At 44.0% G+C, this 15,047-nt stretch overlaps 1 protein-coding gene across 2 annotated transcripts in view; it reads right to left on the bottom strand.

The window, feature by feature from the left end:
* Nucleotides 1–9,712: 9,712 nt before the first annotated feature.
* Nucleotides 9,713–15,047, bottom strand: part of LOC117411580 (B-cell lymphoma/leukemia 11A-like) — a 46,553-nt gene continuing 41,218 nt past the window's right edge. For both annotated transcript variants that reach the window (XM_034019231.3, XM_059025486.1), the window contains exon 3: nt 9,713–14,863. In XM_034019231.3, coding sequence (XP_033875122.3) covers nt 12,822–14,863 — 2,042 coding nt within the window. In that variant the 3' untranslated portion in view covers nt 9,713–12,821. The remainder of the gene's footprint in view (nt 14,864–15,047) is intronic.

Genomic DNA, 15,047 nt, shown 5'->3' with positions numbered 1-15,047 from the left:
CACGTGTGCCTTGGACCCCCTCCCCACTCACCTCTTTCAAGCTGCTGCTCCTGCTCTACTCCCCTTCATCTCCTCCCTCCTCAACACCTCTCTACTTTCTGGTATCTTTCCCTCTGCCTTCAAAAAAGCCTCTATCACTCCCCTCCTCAAAAAAACTACCCTCGACCCCACCTCCCTCCAGAGCTACCGTCCTGTCTCCCTCCTACCCTTCCTCTCCAAAACCCTCGAGCGGGCTGTACACCGCCAGCTCTCTGCTTTCCTGTCCAACCACTCTCTGCTTGACCCTCTCCAATCTGGCTTCCGCTCTGCTCACTCCACTGAAACCGTCCTCCTGTCTGTCACCAACTCACTTCAGTGTGCCTGAGCTGCCTCTCTCTCCTCTGTCCTAATTCTCCTCGACCTCTCTGCTGCCTTTGACACTGTTGATCACTCTATTCTACTATCATCTCTCGCTGACCTGGGGATCTCTGGCACTGCTCTGGCCTGGTTCTCCTCCTACCGCTCCAACCGCACTTACCAGGTAACCTGGCGTGGAGCAACCTCCACACCTCACCCTCTCTTAACTGGAGTCCCCCAAGGGTCAGTCTTGGGTCCTCTCCTGTTCTCTCTCTACATCCGCTCCCTGGGCCCCCTCATCGCATCCTATGGTTTCTCATACCATTTCTATGCTGATGATGCTCAGATTTTCCTTCTCCTTCCCCAACTCTGACTCCACCATCTCCTCCCGTATCTCTACCTGTCTGTCTGCTATTTCCTCCTGGATGCACTCGCATCACCTCAAACTCAACCTCTCTAAATCTTTTCTTTCCCTCCTCCTCCCCCTCCTCTGATCTCTCTATCTCTGTTCCTCTGGAATCTACCACACTCTCTCCCTCTTCCTCCACTAAGAACCTTGGAGTCACCCTGGACCCCTGCCTCTCTTATTCCCAGCACATCTCCACTCTGGCACGCACTTGCCGATTCTTCCTGAGCAACATCCGAAGAATCCGACCCTTCCTCACCAACTATGCTACCCAGCTCCTGGTCCAGGCCCTGGTACTCTCCCGCCTAGACTACTGCAACTCCCTCCTGGATGGCCTCCCTGCGTCCGCCACCCGTCCGCTCCAGCTCCTCCAGAACTCTGCTGCCCGCCTGGTGTTCTCTCTGCCTCGCTTCGCCCACGCTACTCCACTACTCCGCTCGCTCCACTGGCTCCCGATCACCGCTCGCATCCAGTTCAAGACTCTTGTACTAGCCTACAGATGCCTTGACCAGACTGCACCCAGCTACCTCCAGACCCTCATCTCTCCCTACACCCCCACTCGACCTCTCCGCTCCGCCTGCACTAGAAGACTAGCTCTACCTCCGCTACGCTCCCCTGCCTCCTTAAGACTCACCTCTTCAAACAGCACCTGTAGAACTCCTCTGTTTGTATCCTGGGACACTATCACCCTTCATGTAAATGTGCTTTATTTTGCTCTTATCTGCCCCCTATTTTACTGCATTTAATCCTGTACTTCAGAATACTGTAATCTGCCAAGTGTTTAACTTGTAGTACTTTGTATTTAATCATATCCTGATGTAACTATCACTATTATCTGCTGTATTATTGAATTGTGGTTTGTCACACTTGTACTTTGCTTGAACAAAAGTTATTGTATTTCTTGCTCTTATTGTATTACTTGTATTGTAACACTTGAAATGTATTTGCTTACGATTGTAAGTCGCCCTGGATAAGGGCGTCTGCTAAGAAATAAATAATAATAATAATAATAATAATAATAATAATAATAATAGTGGAAGCCTTTGTGCAGCGAACATACCGATACAGTGGCTGGTCAATGAAATATTAAGAAGTTTTTTTAATGAAAAAAATCCCGAATTGTGGAGCCGTGCCTAACAGTGACACACTCAGACGAGAGTATCTCCCTAAAGTGTATGCACCACAAAAAGAATATTTAAATGGCAAAATGACAAGGACATTTTGCTGTGTTTTGTACATTATTTTCATCCCACAGAGCTTTACAACTGCTAATTCAGAGGAACTTACTGCTTACTTAGTAGATTCACTGCATCTTGACTCTAACCACTCAACAGTAGTAGGTCAGGATATCATTAAGATGCTTGTGGAGAATGACATTGATTTCAATTGTCTGTCTGCCTTTGTAATAATAGACAATGTAACAGAGGGAGACACACTAGCTGTTTATGTCTATGCTTATAGGTTCCAGTGGCATATATGACGTTATATCATTTACTAATAATTTGACAATATCTGTGGTTTCTAAAAAAAAAAATCTATTTTGTCTGCTTGTTACTTTTTTTTGCAGCCAACACAGACCATTTTAAACAACTCTTGTTCCATCAAAAGTTTGTTTCATTTTTAAAGATTGTTTAAATAGCGACTTGAGTTTCAATGTTACAATGTCCTTGTACATCCTCAGAAAGTCTGGGATAGATGAAGATTACGAGGCAGGCGTTTCCCTTTCAATTCAAAGATGACCACCAACCAATTCTTTTGGGATATGCCTGCCACAGGTCAGGTATTTGCTCAGCATTTAATGTTAGAGCTGTCAATAGGCCCCTCTAGGGAGTGACGTCCTCGGTCCTGCCTCCCGAGGGAACAAACAGTCACTCCACGGAGCTCACTTCCTCTTTTGCTTTTCACTCAGGTAGGTAAGTATACTAAAATCTCCAGTTGATGTGATTGAGTCATCTGTGTGAAGAGCTCTCAACTCAGCATCTGTAAACTGAGCTATAAACATTGCGTTGTTGTTTGTGTTTTTTCTCCAGCTATTGCAGAAAAAAAAAGAGAGACGCGTGATTTCCTCCACTGGGACCCAGCTCTGCCGTGCCCCGCTGTTGAGTCGACTCCGCCAGATTGTCTCGGCACACCCGCTTGGTGCGCTTGGCCAATAAATAAATAAATAAATAAATAAATAAATAAATAAATAATAAACATTTCACAGTTCTCCTGCCTGGTGAGGTAACTGTTCTACCCCACAGCTTGCTGTTGTGTGTGTTTTTTTCTTTACTGCTCTTCCAGTTAAAAGAAATTTTAAGTGGTACATTCTCTCTACTCTACCGCAGCTTCGGCGCCCTCAGTGCTTAGATGCTCCGTGCCTCGGTGCTTCGGTGCCCCTGGTGCCCTCAGTGCACATGCCCTTTGGTGTTTCAGTGCCCTTGGTGCATCACAGCCTTGGTGCTTCGGTGCCCTCGTGCTTAGACGCTCCGTGCCTCAGTGCTTCGCCTCCCCTGGTGCCCTTGGTGCTCACCGCCCTCGGTGCCTCAGAGCCTCTGTGCTTCGGTGCCCTCAGTGCTTAGATGCTCCGTGCCTCGGTGCTTTAACCACCTGCACTCGGTGTCCCAATACTTCGGTGCACCAGTGCTGTATTCTCAGGTTGCTCAGTGCTTTGGTGCCTTTCAGAGCCTCGGTGCACTTGGTGCCCTCGCTCCCTCTATGTTTTGGCTCCCTGGTGCCTTAGAGCCTACCTGCACTCAGTGTCCTCAGTGCTTCTGCACCCTTGGTGCCTGAGTGCTTCAATATTTGGTCAGCTTCAGTGCCCTCGCTGCTTAGGCGCCTGTATACCCCAGTGCTCCATTCGTTAATGCTCTCCGGTGTTACAGCGCCCTCTGGGCCATAGAGACATTAAGCATGGCTAAATTCCATGCTTGCATGTCCTGCAAAGTGAAGCTTCCTCTGTGTCCGGTGCCTGGGCATTCAGCAGGCCTCCTCTGCCCTTGGAGATGAGATGTTCTGCACTATTTGTGCAGTGTTCCAGCCGCGGGTTCTATGCTGGAGACTTAATAAGTTTTATTGGCGCAACACGGCTAGCACGGCTGAGCCGTCCGTGGCGCTGGGAGCCCCTCCCTGCCCCTCTCTCTCCCTCCTCAATCTGTTCCTGAGCTCTTCGCAGAGCATTCCCTGCATTCAGTCTCCTACATGGAGTGCTAAGCAGGCCAAGCACTCGAGACAGGCACAGGATATTACAGACTTGAAAAACCAAATGGCCCAAGTCCTTGAGTATTTGGCCAGGCAGCAGGCTCAAGCCTCTGCCCCAGCTCAGCTGATAACACCGGCCCTGGAGCTGACCCCGCCTGCACCAATGGTCACCCCGGATGTTCCAGAGCTGACGAGGACCAAGATGCGATTTTGATCGCGGCCTCATGGGAAAGTGGCTCCCTCCATCAGGAGGAGGAGGAGCTGACCTTTAAGATGAGCGCAAGCTCAGAGATAACCTCTGACGCTGGGGTTTCCCCTATCCCAAACTCGATACCTTAGAAGGTACCTTGAAAGGCAGTGCCTGAACAGCGGCGATTGGTTTTTAATATTCAGCCTCCTATCCCCCACCCCCAGCACTTTCCAGTGTTCCCGGACTTCTTAGAAGAAGTACGGTCCACTTGGAACCACCCAGCCTCGGCGCAGAGCGTGCTTAAACGGGTAGTCCCGCTTGCTTCCTCGGAAGGTGCGGGGGCACTGGGCTTGGCAGAATTTCAACGAGTGGACTCGACCATCGCAGCCTTGGTATGAGCCCCTCCTGTAGGGGGTCTACCTAAAGACCCTGCATGCCCTAATGGTCAATGCAGGGTAACGGAGACCCACTTAAAGAAAGCATATGCGGCAGAAATGCAAGTCACACGCCTGGCCAATACGGCAGGCCTCTTGATGGCGTCCCTACCTGAACCGGTGACTTCAGAGCTGCACCTGGTTTCGAGTACGCTGCTGCAGATCTCCGGCTTCCAAAGACACTCCCTGGGCCGCAGCCTGGCAAGCCTCATGGTAGCTTGCAGGCAGCTCTGGCTGTCCCAAGCGAGGGTCCCTGATGAGGACAAGTCAGCGTTGCTTGATACGCCAATATCCCCTGGCCATACTTTTGGACCAGCGGTAGAGGAATTGCTGCAGCGCTCCCACCGAGAACGCGAGATGTTTCGGCAGATAGCCTCAATGCTCCCCTCCCGTATTCTGGTACGGGAGAGAACGTATTCTGGTTCCGATCCCCACTGCCCCGCGTGATGACCCGAGGCACCGCCTTCAGGCTTCCACGGCAGCGATCTCGGAGGCAGTTCCAACGCCACCCCAGGCAGCCCCAACAATGGGCTCCACCTCAGCCTCAGCAGCCTCTGCAGAGCCCCTGAAGGCTTGTGGCCTCAGACCCAACCCTTCACACAACACCAGCTACGGTACTGACACACTTGCACCTCAGACAAGTGGGTGCTCGCCATCGTACACACCGGTTACGCGCTTCAGTTCTGTGCAGGTCCTCCTCTCTTTCAAGGTATCACCCTTACTTCAGTGAGCAACCCTCTCCAGGTCCCGGCCCTCAAACGAGACGTAGCTTCTTTACTTCTCAAACAAGCCATCCGCCTCTTAGAACCCACCTCCCAAGATGAGGGGTTCTACTCAAGGTATTTTTGGTGCCAAAGAAGGATGCCGGCTTTCGCTCCATTCTAGACCTGAGACACCTCAGGGGGTTCTTGAGGGAGAGGAGGTTCCAAATGGTCACACACTGTCACATTCTCGTGTCTGTCAGGCTGGGTGACTGGTTCACTACTGTGTACTTAATGGATGTGTATTTTCACGTCCTGCACACAGGAAATATCTTCACTTCTCTTTTCAGGGAAGCGTATTCGAGTTTTCCATGCTGCCATTCGGCCTCTCCTTAGCCCCCCGCAAGTGCATGGATGCCATCCTGGCCCCCTTGTGGCTGCAAGGGATCAGGGTGTTGAATTACCTGGACGACTCGTTGATCTGTTTCCAGTCACAGGAAGGAGCTGTGGCCCACACTCAACGATGACAAAAACCAATTAATTCCAGTGCAAAGTACGGTTTACCTGGGACTCCGGCTGGACTACCTCACAATGCGGGCCTGGCTGCCATTCAGAAGTGTCTATCCCTGTTTCAACAGGGATCGATAGTGCCTCTGGTGTTGTGTCAGAAGTTGCTGGGTCTGATGGTCGTGGCTTCATCAGCCCTACAGCTGGGGTTACTCCATATGCGCCCGCTTCAAGCGTGCAGTCTGGGCAGACAGAGGAGTCCGTACATACAAACCTCGCTTTCCTCCCAAAGTTGGTTACGGCTTTCCACTTAAATCAGTCAGTGGAACTAGAGGCTTTCCATCCCCCTCAGTTTTCTTCGGAGGAGGATCAGAAACTAAACTCCTTCTGCCCGATTCAGGCATTGAGATGTTATGTTAGCAGAACGAGAGCTCTGCGTCAGTCTGACCAGCTCTTCTTCTGTCATGGGGTAAGGACCCTGGGTCAAGCCCTCTCGAAGCAACAGCTGTCTCACTGGATTGGGGACACAGTTTTGACTGCATATACTAATGCCAGCCTACCCCCACCAGGGCAGGTGGCTGCGCACCCTACCCAAGAAGTGGCTACGTCATGGGCCCTCTTTAGAGGAGACTCATTGACTGATATATGTATGGCAGCTAGCTGGGCTACTAGTTGGGAAGTTATACTATGGAAAACTGAAATAAACAGACTAAAAAACAATAACATTTCAGCCGACTTTAAAATAATAGCTATTTGTATGCTTATTTATTGTTTTCTACGGCCAAAATTGCACCGTTTGGTCCAACACATCTAACTGTATCCTAACATTATTACATGAGAAAGGTTTTACGCTGTACAGTATGTATTTCATATTTGTTCAGTTCAGCAGTGTCTAGGTAAGTGAAGTTGATTTAAGCATTTCACTCTTTCCATTTAGAATAGTGCTTAAGTCATCATCCAGTAAAAGAGGATGACAGTTCTATTAAAATACGCACAAAGAATAGCTGTTACACAGTCTCATATACTTCATTTAGTTTTTTTTCACATCAGCCAAAGTGAGATTAAGACAATATAAACACGTCAGGTGTACAAGGCTTACATACTTCGATTAAAAATGGATGAATGGACAAACAAATCCTGAAGCACTTGCAGTCAGCACACCACTTTTATGTTGTGCACATGGCCACCTTTGAGCAACGTTAAGGGCAGATTATTAGGCTAACTATTGTTTTAGAAACGGATTGTAGATAGCATGCTTGCTACCCTCATCATTACATTTGCAGGGGAGGGAGGGGAGGAAGGGAAGGGGGGGCAAGTGTTGTTCATGCAGTAATGAGGTGTGTGTTAAAATGAAGGGAATTTAATGGGATTTAATGTAGCTGACAGTCAAGGTGGAGTAGCTTCATCAGTGGTATCCTCACACCATAAAACCTCCAATACGAGATGAGTGTGGATGCTTGCGGTTTGAAGAGGCTTTTTACATAACTATAAAAAGGTTGACCAGTGTCATATAAACACAGATGGGTAAGTGGCGTGAGCGATGACCATAAACTACATATATACACAGTCTGACTGAAATAGTTGTACTGCAAGTACGTACATTGTAAATGTCTATACAAAACATTTCAGAAATCACAGACACATACCCTATGATCGTTTTTCAAACCACCACACTTCACAAATTCAGCTTTTAAAACAGACAGAGGTTGGGAAACATTTTTTTTACTGGAATTGTTAGTAAGCATGGTAAATAATGTTAAAAATGTGAAATCGTTTCTTGAGGTGTTCTCTTTCATTTTATTTAGTTCACTCAAGAGCTGATTCCCCCATTTCAGTTTAAGCTGTGGCTGCAGTAGTCAAATTATAGACTACAAAGATAAACTACAGAATATGTAATTTTGTGAGAACAGATCGGACCGGCCTGGACAATCCAATTTGGGGGAGAAAAAATAAATACAATTTTTTTTTTTTTTTAAATGTCCTTCTCTGGAACACGTATCTTTTTGTTTTCTCGCAGGAACTCTTCTTAGAAAATATCTATTTTCATTGCTAATTAACAGAAATCCCAGTCTATATTAATAACACAAGTGTTCATTTGTAAACAAAATAGCATCTCTCAGTATATACTTGTATATAACTTTATTGCAGATGTAGTTATAGTTTTGTTGTAGCCGCACATTAAGGATATTATGAATAAAATGGCAATAAATATTGCCTGTGTAATACCTAAACTATATTACAAAAGTCACCTCTATTATCCAATAATGCCCTCAGACTTTTGTAACCCTCAGGCTCTAGTTCATGATCTGACAGTGAAAGCCGGGCACTGTTTGCATAATAGATACTGTATATGTATATATCAGCCTGTCCTATACAATGTATTGCTACTGTAATAGATATAATACAGAATTATAATATAATTTTCAAACTTGCATGTGCATGGTTCTTGCAGAGTAGTATAATTCACTTTTTCTCATTGTTAAATTAAAGACTTCTGTGTAGTTCAGATTTTCATATTTTTTTCTTCATTGCTAAGGGGACCTGAATAAAGAAAACCACAAAACCAGCTTACTTTCTTCGTGTTGCTAAATCATCAGAACAGGATCTGGTAAGCAGCACTTGACATTCGAGCCAAATAAGAAACCAGAGAGACAAGCCTTCCAATTTTAAAAGGCATTAGAGGCTTACTTTATTTTAGTTTACAACAGGATCTTAATAGCTGAGCAAGATTATATTACTTGAATATTGTTAAATAATAAAATTTAAAAAAATTATTGGGACAGTGGGTCATGCTTGTATAGATATATATATATTTTTTAATGTTATAGAACACAACGGTGGTTGACACATTATACTTTCTATATAAATCTGTTTCTGGTACTCGTAAACTTGTGAAGGCCTCAATGGTTCACAGTTTTATAACAATTAATTAATTTATCACAATGTTAGAAAAATTTCACTGACTTGTTTTATTATTTTCTTACATTGTTCAGGGTACAGCAGTTAACATTGTTAACAAGGAATTATGTACCAATGTGGTTATCCTAATAAAAGTTAATGTTTGAATATCCAATTGTGTTTCTAAATATTCACAAGTAATATGCATCATGCAAACTAAATAGATAAAACCAGATCATGCCAATACTGTGGGATATATATTTTTCTTTAAAATAAATTCATAAGGAATTTGCTTATCACAAACTGAGAAGTAAACAAACAGTTAATTCTGTATTTGTGACTGTAGCATTGGAACTAACAGCCTTAAATCAAAGCACTTTAAAAGTAGGACAAACAATGACTCTTTTGATCTTTTAACTAAAATATTTTGAATATGCCAGCCTGGCTCTGGAAATAAAATAAATAAAATGTATGTTTTAAATGCGATCTCTAATTTCATTTGTAATACTAATGAACCGACTGTTCATTCTGACTCAAATGAGTCCAGCAAATGCCTGTCCCATAGGTGCTGTACAACACAATAAAGTTTCTATAAAATGAAGGTTGCGACGATTTCATTGCTTCTGAAAGGTGCCAGACTGGAGGGGTTTTCAACAGAACAGGTATAAGCAGCTACAGCGTGACCTTCTCAATGCCAACAATGTGCCCCATCCCTGTCCTGGAGCCAAAACAACCCTCGGGCTGGACGAGAAGGGCGTTCAGTCTCCGTTGCTCTGTGTGGTTGACTGCCAACAAAAACATCAATTAGTGCCAACTGTAATTGTGATTTTGCAACAGGGACCCACTGAACAGAGAGAAAGACCACCAGGGTTTATTTTATTTGGATGGCCCAAAATTATTTTCCATGTGTAACAACTTTGACTTTAAAGCTAGTGACACAGTTTACCAAGCAGGATGGTATATAAGCAAGAAAAATAATGTAGCTATCAATGCACATGAAAGAACTTCATCTGCATGCCAAGGGAGTAGTGTTGAATAAGGACCCAGAGTCAGAGAGATGTATACTTTAATTTTTTTATTAATTTTTTCAATAAAGGGACAAAATGGGTGTGTGAACAGGATAATGCAGACAACTGCCAAAAAACACAGACAGTGGTTTCTCCAATAGAACTCAACATAGACCAGAAACAAATACAACAAAAAGAGCCAGGTTGTCATGACCTTTGGTCATCTTTAAAATAAAAAAAACAAAAACAAAAATAACCAAAAAAAAAAATCCATTTCAGTACGTCCGTTTTGAACAGAGCACATAAGTAATAATAAATAGCGACTCCCATAGTAAAAGATAAAGTTCAAGTTCAAGTTACAACAAACAGCTTTCATAACAGGAATAGAAAAGGCTGATAACAAAATATTCTGCATTGCCATTTACAAAAAAGTATTAACTCAACCGGTCTTTTCCTTTTTTTATTTTTGAAATATGCTTTGCATATGAAATTCTTTCCCAATCTAAATATAAAGCACCATTTAATTTTTGGCAATGAAAAAAAAACAACAACAACAACAAAAAAACCGCAAAAACTTTTTTTTTTTTTTTTTTTTTTTTTTTTTTACTGCATATGAATTTTGTTTTCTTTCATAAGATGCTGGAATGTAGTAGGGTGAGAGAAGTTAAGGGACAAAAAGCACACTACAGAACAAACCAACATTAGCTTGCAGTACTGCATACACTATGGCAGCAGGAGAGAAAAGAAATAAAGATATGTACAACCACCTGTTTCAGCTATTGGTGCGACATTCTGAGAGTACTCCTTTAAGAGACCATTAGATGGCTCCTTGTCTATACAATGCCACACTGGTTTTTATTTTTTGAAACATACAAATAATTTGCACTATATTATCCTGCCAAATTAAAAAAATATACCTGTGGCAGCCTGTGTTTTTCCACTACCAAAAAAGGTACATTGATACCTTTTATGAGAACAAGCAACAGTTAAAAATACAAGCCTCAATATAAATACTATAGTGCCTACACTAGGTGAACATTTAATTCAAATACCATTCTAGAAATAGAGAATAAAGTAGAGACCATAAATGTGTTTTAGCATAGGAATCAACATGAGTGTGCATTTTCCTATGTTTAAGTTTGTGTGTGTATGTGTGTGTATGTGTGTGTATATATATATATATATATATATATATATATATATATAAAATCCAATCCAAGTTTTATTTAACCTAAAGAGCCATAAATAGCCAAAGGCGAAGAATATCCACTGCCGTTGTTTTTTGTATTTTGTTGCTGTTTTTTTTTAATTGTGATCAAGTCTTGAACACCACCAAGACAATAAAGTAATTACATACAGTTCCCCTACAGATAATGAAGTGTTCTTTTAAAAAACTCTAATATTTATATTTAAAAAAAAAATCCTTGCACCATAAGTAGCAAGTACGATCATTAATTTACAGAAGGGTAGTTTTTTCCCCCCATTCACAGCACTGCTACATTGTGCCAAGTAGTTAGGCTTACTAGGCTAGGAAATGGCTGGCAACGTTGTCTCTCTCTCTCTCTGATGCTTAACAATGAGATCAGATTCATTTGTTAACATTATAGCAAGTTTTCCCTTAAGTGTATACCTGTAAACTGGGAAAATTGTACAGTGCACTTAATTGTCCTATATATGAGCAGTCTTATTTTATACTCAAGCCCTGTACCTCTGATTGAAGAAAAAGATACAGTCATCACAGGCAGAGTGTCAAGTGCTATTTGAATACCAACTGGGGTGGATGCTAGCTTAATAATAATAATAAGAAAAATGTCAACACAAATAGCACACAGTGTATGAAAAATGTAAAAAAAAAAAAAAAAATAGGGAGCACAGGCATATATATACTGCAGCTCTTGTGAATGAAATTATTTTTAGGATTTCAATGCGTATATAGGCAATTCATAGTTAATCATCACTACAAGGGCTGGCAAGTGAACTTTAAATGCTTCTTTCACAAAAAAAAGGTCTGGTGTCCCAACCTCCCCTTCAGTATCTGTAATTCAGTTTTGTTAAATTCTAATAAAAATTAAAATGCCCTGTTTAAGTAATACTGCTATATATATATATATATATATATATATATATATATATATATATATATATATATATATATATACACACACACACACACACACACACACAAGCTTAATTGGGAAATATCAATTGTGTAAATTACAGTACCAAATCCTATGGTACAAAAAGTACAAAAAAAAAAACCCACACCGTTTAGCATTTATAATGCTAGTAAACATATTCATAATAGAAATATGATAGGTAGCTAAATGATGATTAACTATAAATTTTTATTTACGTCATTAATTCATTCTCTTTTGTAGTCACAGTTGACCACAGCAGACAGGTGCTTGATGCAAGAACCTTAATTAGAATCGTAAAAGACCCACTTCCAGTATCTAGCTGAGACTCCACGCTTATAACAAATAGGAAGATTAACCAATGCAGTTTCAATAAATCCAAGGCACTCAGATTATTTTTTTAACCAAATGATAGTACAAATTTAATTTTAACTTTCTTTCATTTTTTTTTTATAAATTCAAGGCTGTCACTTTGCTTTTTTCCTTAAATAACCCAATTCATATTTTTAACCCCTTTTGGACAGAATATCTTTTACAAAGACATGTTAAGTGCGATTCCTAGCCTGTCCAGAGAGGGTTAAGCAAAAGGCTGTATTCCTCCATGTTACAAAACAAAACTGTACATGATATGTATTACAGAATGTATGCAGCATGGTATTTTTTTTTTATTTATTTTTTTTTTTTTAGTAAAAAATAACAAGGAAACAGCAACACATTTACTCAACAACTAACCAACCAGGGAAATGTTTTTTTTTTTAATTAGCCAAAACATACCATACATGCTGTCTAATAAAAAAAGAATACACAACATGTAAATTATTGCACAAGAGAAAGGCTTGAAGTTTGCGTAAATGCAATAGTATTGCCCTGATACAGATCATGCATTCAACGGTAAATTAAACGAGGTGTGCTGGTGACAAGCACGTTTTCTTACATCCTTAACTTCCATTGTTGCAATCACAAGGGACTACCAAAAAGGGAAATCTACAGGGAACACAATGGGGTGGTTGGGGTAATTGTTACATCTCTATTCAGTTTTTATATCATTATTCAAGGCGCGATCGCTGTGCCACTTTTTCATGTGTTTCTCCAGGGTACTGTACACACTAAAAGGCATATGACAGATTTCACATTTGTAAACGTCCTTTCCCACTTGGCCATGAGTTTTCATGTGCCGGGTAAGTTTGCTACTCTGGGCGCAGGCGTAATTACAGAGGTCACATTTGTACGGCCTCTCCCCTGTATGGCTCCTGCGGTGAACTGTAAGGTTACTGCAGTTTTTGAAAACTTTGCCACAGTACTCGCATGTGTCGCTGCGGCGGCCCTCCTTAGAGCTGGGCCTTCCGGGGCCACCGATGTGTGGCGTGCTTCCCCCACTCCCAGTACCACTTCGACCCGAGACCCCTCCGTCCATCTCGCCAGGAGGAGTAGAAAAGCGTAAACTGCCATTCTCGGAGGAGTGCTCCGAGGAAGAGGCAAAAGGCGATTGTCTGGGGTCTCCGAAGTTCAGAAAGGGGTCTTTCAGCTGCCTGGAGGCAGCGTAGCCAGCCAACCACTGGGAATAAACGTTCTCTGTGTTGGGGATGGCTGTGTTCGGCAGGTCAAAGTCCTTCTCCGTTTTAATGCGTTTAGAAAAAGGGCTCAGGGAGCTGGGGCTACCCAGCAGCAGCTTCTTGGACAGGCCCACTGAGGCCGACTCACTTGGAGAAGAGCCCCTGCCATTGATGGCAGAGCCATTGTCCATCCGGTCTGACTCCCCGACCACAGAGTCCTCATCACACATGTCTCTGTGGGCGTCGATCTCCGAAGACAGCAGCCTGCGCTTGTGTTGCTGGAAGGCATCGCTGTAGTGCTGCATGCTCGCTGCCATGCCCATGCCCTGCATGACCTCTGGCAGTGAGCGCGGGATCCCTTCCTCCCCCCTGCTGTTCTCGTGGTGGTGGGATGCTTCCATGCTGAGGCTGAAGTGGTAGTTGTTCCCTCCCCCCTCGTTCTCCATCAGCTCCTCCTCTTCTTCCTCTTCTTCCTCCTCCTCCTCCTCCTCCTCCTCCTCTTCCTCCTCCTCCTCCTCCCCGTTCTCAGGGATCATACAGCCGTGGTCATTCTCACTCTTGAACTTGGCAACCACCAACTTGAGGGCACTGCTGGCGTTGCCCACCAGATCGCTAGTACCTGGCTCAGGAGAACTGGCTGTGGACAGGCCATCGTCAGACTTGACCGTCATGGGCGAGGACTTGTGCATGTGGGTCTTCATGTGGCGCTTTAGCTTACTGGCCTGGGTGCAGGCGTGATCACACAAGTGGCACTTGTAAGGTTTTTCCCCTGTGTGACTCCGTCGGTGAACAATAAGATTGCTCTGGAACTTAAAAGTTTTGCCACAGAACTCACACGACTTGGCCTTTAAGGACATCTGCTGTTGTTGCTGGCCGGGAGTTGATGGGGTACCTGCTGGCGACTGCAAGGTTGGGAGTGGCGGAGTGGCCAAAAAGGGGGACTTTCCACCGGACTGGAATGGTGGTTGTAACAGCCTTTGCATAGGGCTGGGCCGGCTGGGCGACAGGGGCGGCGTGGACCCTGTGGTGTTTCCAGCCAGCTCCCGCAACCTCCGGGAAAAATCCATGGCTGGTGGATCAATTGCCATGGAGTTGAGCCTTAGCACCCTATCAAAGGCACTCGGGTGATGTGTCGCTATGTCCTCAGCACTCAGGTGCTGCTCCATGCGGTGAGGGTCCAGGTGGTGCCGGGGAGGGGGACTGAAGAGCGGGGGTGTGGGTGGGAAGCGGCCCTCCCGCATGTTAGGTGCTTCTCGTGAAGAAACAGAGCTGGGTATCCGCAGCAGATTAAAAGGACTGTTGTCGGCGAGGTGGATCCCGTGGAGAGGGGGCTGGGAGGTGCACTCGGCACCCAGTCCTGAAGGGATGCCCACGCGGGGGGTGAGGGGGCTGCCATGCTCACTCTCCAGGTAAATCCTGAACCCATGGGTGTTTTGTGCATGCTGGAGGAGGAACCACGCACTAGTGAATGGATGTTTACAGGTTGTGCAAGTATAACTGCTGGGCTCATCTTTGCCTGCAAAAGAGAAAGAAGAAAGACCAACATGAGTCTCCAGACCCAACTTGCTGCCTTTTTTTTCTTTGAATAACTCCAGTAGAGATATCAACTATTGCCATCTTTGATGGGTGTTTTATAGAACTTTCCAAGGTTGAAACTGCAGGACGATACATTGGCAGTAGATAAGTCTTTGCTGCAGGTT

The sequence above is a fragment of the Acipenser ruthenus genome, chromosome 6 (assembly GCF_902713425.1).
Source record: "Acipenser ruthenus chromosome 6, fAciRut3.2 maternal haplotype, whole genome shotgun sequence".
Classification (NCBI taxonomy): Eukaryota; Metazoa; Chordata; class Actinopteri; order Acipenseriformes; family Acipenseridae; genus Acipenser; species Acipenser ruthenus.
Note: the sequence above shows the minus strand (reverse complement) of the source record. Positions and strands in the feature narration are given on the sequence as shown.